This window comes from Gossypium raimondii, chromosome 8 (assembly GCF_025698545.1).
Source record: "Gossypium raimondii isolate GPD5lz chromosome 8, ASM2569854v1, whole genome shotgun sequence".
Classification (NCBI taxonomy): domain Eukaryota; kingdom Viridiplantae; phylum Streptophyta; class Magnoliopsida; order Malvales; family Malvaceae; genus Gossypium; species Gossypium raimondii.
The window spans coordinates 42,901,502-42,909,832 of record NC_068572.1 but is presented as its reverse complement, the minus strand read 5'-3'; the positions used below and the strand labels follow the sequence as shown (position 1 = coordinate 42,909,832).

At 34.3% G+C, this 8,331-nt stretch overlaps 2 protein-coding genes across 3 annotated transcripts; one reads left to right on the top strand and one right to left on the bottom strand.

The window, feature by feature from the left end:
- Positions 1–1,032: 1,032 nt before the first annotated feature.
- LOC105791523 (probable serine/threonine-protein kinase WNK10) lies at positions 1,033–4,392 on the top strand. The gene is made up of 7 exons (XM_012619608.2): positions 1,033–1,732; positions 1,893–1,930; positions 2,035–2,262; positions 2,357–2,577; positions 2,661–2,818; positions 2,942–3,344; positions 3,427–4,392. The coding sequence occupies exons 1-7, from the start codon at positions 1,625–1,627 to the stop codon at positions 4,275–4,277; spliced, it is 2,007 nt and encodes a 668-aa protein (XP_012475062.1). The 5' UTR covers positions 1,033–1,624; the 3' UTR covers positions 4,278–4,392.
- A 375-nt stretch (positions 4,393–4,767) lies between these two features.
- Positions 4,768–6,527, bottom strand: LOC105791524 (DNA-directed RNA polymerase III subunit RPC10). Of its 2 annotated transcripts, none has more exons than XM_052635398.1 (3): positions 6,351–6,527; positions 6,122–6,241; positions 4,768–5,071 (listed from the first exon to the last, which is right to left on the bottom strand). In XM_052635398.1, the coding sequence occupies exons 1-3, from the start codon at positions 6,462–6,464 to the stop codon at positions 4,976–4,978; spliced, it is 330 nt and encodes a 109-aa protein (XP_052491358.1). In that variant the 5' UTR covers positions 6,465–6,527; the 3' UTR covers positions 4,768–4,975. The 2 variants fall into 2 exon arrangements, with proteins under 2 accessions (XP_052491358.1, XP_012475064.1); XM_012619610.2 differs by having other exon boundaries at positions 6,148–6,241.
- Between the last annotated feature and the right edge of the window lie 1,804 nt (positions 6,528–8,331).

The window sequence follows — 8,331 nt, the reverse complement described above, 5'->3', positions numbered from 1 at the left end:
GTTCGCCTCTTTAGTTTTTGAACATGTGTTATTTGTCAAATCACTCCAAAATTGATGGAAAATTTAACGTTTCTTAATCTTATTTAGGGGTGTTCAATCGGTTAACCTATCCGAACTACCATTAACCGAATTAACTAACCTTCTTGAACCCGTAACTGTTAACTGAACCGAAATTTTTCAAAAAAAATTAACCGAACTGAACTTTTTTGGTTAATTCGATCGGTTAACCGAACTAACCGAAATTTATATTTTTTATTTTTTGGTTAAAACAAGTATAAAATATATATATATAAAAAATTAACCGAATTAACCAAATTTAATAGATGTAAAATGTATATAAAATATAAATTTTCGATTAATTAATCGATTTTGAACCGAATTAACAGTTAACCGAAGTTCTAAAAACTTATTAACTGAACCGATCGAATTAATTTGATTTTACCCGAAATTTGCAAACTCTTAATTTTGTTGATATGGCATTCACATGTATGTCACTTCAACAATTAATTAATCATAAAAATATTAAAAATAAAAATTATTTTTTAAATTTTTATAAAAATAATTAATTATTGATGTGACATCCACATGGATTGTTATGTAGATACAATATTAACGAAGTAAACAAATATTAATTTTTCATTCATTTGGACAAATCATATAAATTCAAATGCTAAAAAAATTAAATGAAGACTAAATTGATTTTTTTAAAGTTGGTCAAATAATTTATTAAGCACAGTAAAATCTAAAATTCTCAATATTCATACCCACGGGCCACAGTCAACGGCCCACGAACGTTTAAAATAGATCGCTTTTAGAACGGTGCGGTGCTATCACAAGTCAAACTCGAAGCCGTTGCAGTTACCCATTAAAGAGAAAAACCAAACAAAAAAAAAAAATAGAATAAGCGGCGCGGCGAAACGTCAACTTTGGTCACTGGATTTGATAATAAAAATTGAAGTAATAACGGCGTTAGACCAGACAAAGAAAAAAGATAGTCTTGAAGCTTTCCGTAGAAATTTAAACCCGTACAAGTGTTTGGTCAAAGCTTCATTTTCGGATATTTTCAGAATCTCATAATTCATAACAAGTCTTTAATGTCTCAACGGCTTTTCTTTTTCCCCTTTTAGCAACAATCAATCCCCATTTCTTTACTTTTTCTTTTCTTTTCCTTCCACATCTGTCTGAAAAAAAAAAAGGAACAAATTGCTTTGGTTTCGGCTTCTTTATTTTTATTGTTGGAAGAGAATTTGTCTTGACTTTTGAAAAAAAAGGAAATGGAATTGGAGAAGATGGGTTTGGTGTAAAGAAATGAGGGGATTGCTGCACAAGGTACTTGGGGTTATGAATTGTAAACGCGGTTCATTGCCTCGAAACGACGTCGTTGTTGCCCTAATCGAATGCCGGTTCCGCCCTCGGTCGGCATTCGATTCTTTCTGCATTGCCTCTGAAACCTTCTCTGACCATCATCACCGCCACCACCACCACCACCATCAACAACAACAACGTTGTCGTTACCTTCCTTCTCACACTTTTTTAAGGGGAAAAAAGTGAATCTTTTTGAAAATTTTGGAAAACATAAATTGTCTTTATTTTTTTTCTGGTAGCTATTTGGTTCTTAGCAGTAATGGATTCTGGGTTAGGTTTGGAAATGCCAGCCAATAATGGGATGCATTATACTTCTGAAGTAGAACCAGGTTTCGTAGAAAGAGACCCAACGGGTCGTTACATTCGGGTATGGGTCTATTTTTTTACCATTTTCTATTGTATTTACAAATGTAGTACTTTCTCTCTCTCTCTCTCTCTCTCTTTCTCTCTCTTTTAATATAAAATGTTTCATATTTGAGACAAGCTAGCAGGATATCTAATGTTTCATTTTTATTTTTGTATTACAGTTTGATGAAGTGTTGGGCAAGGGTGCATTTAAGACAGTGTATGGTTCTTTAATCTCCTCCGGTCTTGCCTACAATATGGATGGTGTTTGAATGATTGTTTAGTGTTTAACCTCAGGCTTTTTTGTTTACAATGCTGCTGCAGTTATAGGGCCTTCGATGAAGTTGAAGGAATAGAAGTCGCTTGGAACCAAGTAAGGATCGACGATGTATTGCGGACACCGGAAGATTTGGAAAAACTGTACTCCGAAGTTCATCTCTTGAGATCGTTGAAGAATGAAAACATCATCAAGTTGCACAATTCATGGGTGGATGACAAGAAGAAAACTGTTAACATGATTACTGAACTATTCACATCCGGGAGTCTCAGGATGTATGCATCCTTTTAGCTGCATCCTTTTAGCTCCAATTCTTTCTGGTTAATTCCTGTTATGTATGAAGTAAATTTATGTCTTTTTTGCTGTCAGATATCGGAAGAAGCATAAACACGTTGATACAAAGGCGATAAAGAATTGGGCGAGGCAGATTCTTCGGGGCCTAGTGTATCTTCACAGTCATGTCCCCCCTATTATTCATCGGGATTTAAAGTGTGACAACATTTTTATTAATGGGAACAATGGAGAAATCAAAATTGGCGACCTCGGGTTGGCGATCGTCATGCAGCAGCCAACTGCTCGGAGTGTTATCGGTAAAGGAATGGTTTTTTGTCAAAATGTTGCATTAGATTTAACTAGGTTAATGATATCTTGTTTTCCCTTCTTTGTTCACCAGGTACCCCTGAATTTATGGCTCCAGAGCTCTATGAAGAGGAATATAATGAACTGATAGATGTATACTCTTTTGGAATGTGTATGTTAGAGATGGTTACTTTCGAGTATCCATATAATGAATGCAAAAATCCAGCACAGATCTATAAGAAAGTTATCTCTGTAAGTACCACACGCAACTGCTTATTTTATCAAAATTTATAAACAGGGAATTTATGTTTTTATTTTCATTTTGGTCTTGGTTTTAGTGAACTTCTATTATATATTTTGGTGAATTTCATTCAGGGTGTTAAACCAGCTTCCTTGAGTAAGGTGGCCGATCCACAAATAAAGGAATTCATTGAGAAATGTCTGGTTCGAGCATCTGAGAGATTGTCTGCTAAGGAGCTTTTGGAGGATCCGTTTCTTAAAGTAGAGAATCCAAAAGAACCAAACCGACTTCCCCTGCTACGACCGAACCCAATTTCTAAAGCAGTAAGCCTACCTCTGTCAGGGCCTTCGTCCATGGACATAGATACCGACTATAAGCAGCTTTCCATAAGTACATGTACTGGAAGCAATAGCGAGAGTCCTCATTATCCAGTTTTGGAGTTGCAGAGGACGCACAATAACAGCATATTCAGGTTGAAAGGGAAAAAGGATGATGATAACTCGGTTTCATTGACCTTCCGCATAGCTGATACTTGTGGTAAGTGCTTGTAGTACATTTAAACATTGAGTTTATTTCTGATGTATGTATAATAAAACAGAAGTTACCTGCTATTTTGCAGGTCGAGTCAGGAACATAGATTTTAACTTTTACCTTGATAGTGATACTGCACACTCGGTTGCAGCTGAGATGATTGAACAACTAGAGTTAACAGACCATGATGTTGACTTCATAGCTGAGTTTATTGATTGCTTGATAACGAAGCTTCTACCTGGTTGGAAGCCCTCGTTTTATCTCTCGAGTGGAACTGCAAGTCCATGTGCTGAGTTTTCAGCTTCTGCAAACTGCAAAACCTTAACGCCCTGCCCATGGGATTCGTTTCTAACTAGTGATTCAGCTCTGGGAGTAGCCACAGAAAGTGTATCTGCTCTAAGTACAAGCCTCAGAGAATGTGTCATACAAGCCCCAGATTCCTCTGATAACGAGTATCTCTCATTTTTGGAAGATCAAGAGTCACAAGCATCTGTTGTTTCAGAGATACTGGTTGAGGAGACTTCCACTAAGAATGCTAAACCATCTGAGGATGCCGACTTGAATATAATTAGAACCTGTAAAGATTTAGGTGGATATATATCTGAAGACTTTCAGTTTCAGGATACTTATGATGATGAGTTCAACTCAAGTAGAAACGAAAGAAGTACTGAAGAGTACATACCCATTAATGAATTCATGAAGGCTTCAGGACTCTCTTTCTCCAATTTAAGCAGAGAATCAACTTTTATGGGCTTGCCAAGTAGTTGCTCATCGCTGTCTATAGCGAACAAGGATCTAGATGTTGAACTAAAGCTGGAGCTTGATGCAGTCGAGGCACAATACCGACATTGGTTTCAAGAGCTTTCCAGGATGAGAGATGAAGAATTGGAGGCTACCAAAAAGAGATGGATGGCAAAGAAAAAGTTGGTTGTACAGTGATAAAGAATGTACAATTTTCTTCCTACTGTTCTGTAATTCATTGTTGTTTGACTTTGTCACTTCTTTCCCCTTTTTTAAGACTTATGATATTATCAATTTAGACATCTTGCATTGAGTGCGGCTCTTTTTTTTGGCAGTCGTTATCCTGCTTGATGTATTTATTTCTTCTCAGAACTCAGAAGCTGTTTTTCTCTAACCTTTCTTTGGAACCGGAATGTATATGTAGTTTTTGCAGACCTGCAGTCAGTACAGCCTAACATACTATCAGCAAAAGACTGTAATTCATCGGAATTAGCATTTCATGCAAAGCGCCCAAGCCAGAAAAGTCGGTAAGCTACCGATCAATGGCATGCACTTGCAACATTTCAGGCTTTTTGATGCTGTGATTATTGATTACTTGCATTGAACTTTTACAGATTCACATTTTTTTTTAGCAAATTCCTTTTACAGAATGCCAACTAACAAAGATTCAAGTGTAACATGAACAAAATTGGATCCGAAAGCAGTGTTAATCTATTGTTTATGGTATTCCCTTCTGTCTCGGAAGAACAAGAGTTTGTGTTTTCTTTTCCAAAAAGGATTACAACTTAGGAAACTGAAAATTTGAAACTCAAAAAGAGAGTTTTAAAGATGACAGGGCCTAATAAGAAAGAGGGAAATAACATGTACTCAATCCTCACGCCACATCTTTTCGCATTTCAAGCACTGATAGAATGTCGTAGCCGGCTCATCAGCTGACCGGATCTGCACCTGTGAGAAAAGAGCCCTCCCATGGCTACAAGAAGGGCATGTTGCTGCAAGAAAATAGAGAGAAGGTTTAAAACGAGAATGACAAGAAAATAAGGCAACAATAACAAGAGAGATCAGTATGCTAAGTGTCAGATCTATACACTAAAAAATGACTTTCTCAAACAGTAAGAACGCATAAAGATGATTGTGGCTCAGCCTTTAAAATCTCAGCCCAACTCTCAACTGGCAATTTTTCCATAGATTTCTATCCCAACAAGAGTGGATAATTATATGACAGTAGAAAAAAAAGTTCGAGAACCACACGAGATCAATCCTGGACTGTAAGAATACACTTTCTATTAGAACTTTGGCCTGCAATCTAATTTATAATGATGCACTATCCTCATGAACTTTCACTCAGTGGTCTTCCTCTTGAAACAGAACTTTTTCATCTTCTCTCGCCAAGCAACTACATATTTCAGTGGATTTTGACTCTTTTTTTCCACTCATCGTGTAGCATCTAACTACATTTAATTCTTGCTTACCAAGAAAAAAAGGGAAAAACTAACATTAAATTCTCTCTTTAGCATTTTAAAGCATAAATCTGAAAAACAAACCACAGTTAATTGAGCACCACCGGCTACCTCCATTAAACTATGTTGCTCAGACTCTTCAGTTTTTTACTCAAGTACCCGTGTCGCACACACGGATATGAGGATATCCTCCAAACACATAGAAAACATAGAAAATTCTAACTATCTCGAGTCCCAGCAACATGGCCATCAACTACTGGAGAATCCCCCATGAGAAAGTGTAAGGACATATCGTTGTAAGAATCATAACTACAACCAAGTGTTCAGTAGATACTTATAATACATCAAGAGCAGGCTTTTAACTTAAATTGAGATACTCACCCTTAGAATGAAACAAACACCAAAAATTACACAATTTATAACCACAAAAGACTCAAACGACAATGCGCAAAGGCAATAAGCACAAACAATACCAGGAAAACAAAAGGCTAAAATAATGTAATAATAGTATGGTTTTTGACTAACATCGAGAACCAAATGACAATTATCTTCATTAAAATTCAATGAAGAATAAGAACCCACCTTCAGGAATAAAAATATTAACTTACCATCAGTCTCAGACCCGCCCATTTTCATATCTTCTTTGTTGAAAACGGGTTCTATTTCTTTTTTAACAAGATGCTGCCTTCTCTTTATTTTAACCTATTAGAACAAAAAAACACAAGAAAACAAAATCAATCGACAATATAAAATTGACAACATTCGGGAAAAAACTCACATTAAGTCAAAATTAAAAAAAGAAAAAGAAAACCTTGTTTTCAAGGTGACAAACGTACGGACAAGTCGGGCAAAAGAACCTCGAAGGCCGACCCATATGCGGCAACTCATACTGCAACATGTTCCCACAAGTTGGGCAAAACTCCATTATTTTTTACGACGGCCTTTCGTCCAAAAACCCGAAAGCTCTTGAGTTTTAAGAGTAGGTGAGATAAAGATTATATTATTAAATCAACCTTAAAATAATAATTTATGTGATATCTAGTATATATTCCTGTTACAATTAAGTAAGTTTTTAAGAAAATAGAGTTGAGATACTTTAAAATTTAAATGGTAGATAATATATTATTTTCCAACTTGAAAAACAAAATTCACATTCATTAAAATACCCTGAAAGCAAAATCTTGTAATTTTGGATGGTAGAAAATATCAAAAGTAGAACAAAATGCAACCCATTCCAACCACTCCAAAGTAAACATCTTTCGAAACTAAAATAAGAATAAAGTATAGAGATCTATGTTATGAAATTTAGCTTCCTCACTAATTTCACAATATTTAATCCACTATATAATTACTAAACTTATTTGCTTATTAAGTTGCACTTTGTGTTATGTAAGTATATATCTTTTAAATTTTTTCATTTGTTGAGAAACATTTATTTGATGTATTATATTTTTAAATTTATTTTTATATAAAAAATTTTAGGGTAAACTATTAAAATAGTCACTTTTGTTTACCTCAGGTTACATTTTAGTCACTTATGTTTAAAATGTTACATTTTAGTCACTTACGTTATCGTATTGTAATATTTTAGTCACTAAGCCGTTAATTGCCGTTAACAGTATAACGGTAAGCTGACGTGCCATATTAAACCATCATTTTAAATGAAAATTTTAGGTTTAATTATACAATTGATTCCTATATTTTTTTTCGTTTTGAGCAATTTAATTTTTTTCTTTTATGTTTTTTAACTTTTTTTCCTTATTTTCCATTCTCTTTTGTTTCTCCTTATATTTTCCTCCCTTTTCTATTTTTTAACATCGTTTTTTTATGTTTTCCATTTATTAAAATTAGTCTCTATATTTTTATTTTTTGAACAATTTATTTTTTCCTTTTATTTTCATTCACAATTGTCTATAATCAGAAAAAAAAGATTAAAAATCTTTATTCGGGTTTTCGTTGAAGATCAATACAAAATTTTTAACTTTTCTTGTTTTTTCTTTTTTTCATTCTCTTCTGTTTTGTTAGAGTATGCCTAAAGATCAATCATGAGATGGTTATAATAACATACTTAATTTATCATGTTTATTAATATAAGGCGTTACCATTATTATTTTAGTTTCTTTTACGTGTGTATAAATAAACTGTTTTATCATAATGTCATGAGAATAATATGATTATTCTTAAAAGGTCCTTAGTCAAGTATTATTGTTGGATAGGACAACAGTAATGCATTCAGACTAACATGTAGTTGATTGATGATAAAGAGTTGTCATTGATATGGAATGTCAAAATCGATGCATGAATGTGTGTGTTAGAGAACAACATATTGGACTGACCCGTTATGAGTATGTTTCTTGGATTATTATATAATTGTCACAACTTTACTCATAGTGATTAATATGTATATGATCCTCAGACTTGAGATCATCATAATCCTAACATCGTGAGTTGTATATTTTGATACAGTCAAACGTACACCGTAACTGGTTGTTCTATAAAGGCTGATGTTGGATATACCACGATCTATGTAGAAGGATATGGTTGATCGATATAGGATAAGTCCCTCCTACATAATTGGAGTAATGTCTTAGGCCACTTGATTGAGTGAGACTAGAAGTGCATGCCCATGCTCAAATAAGCCGATATGAGATGTCTTACTTATTTGTATATCATAGTCTACTTAAGATATCAAGGAACATGGGACGGACTATGCAAGTGTGACTATTCCATGACTTGTGTCCAATCCAGAGATAAATGACTTAAGGATTATTGCATGAAAGGTTAATCACAAA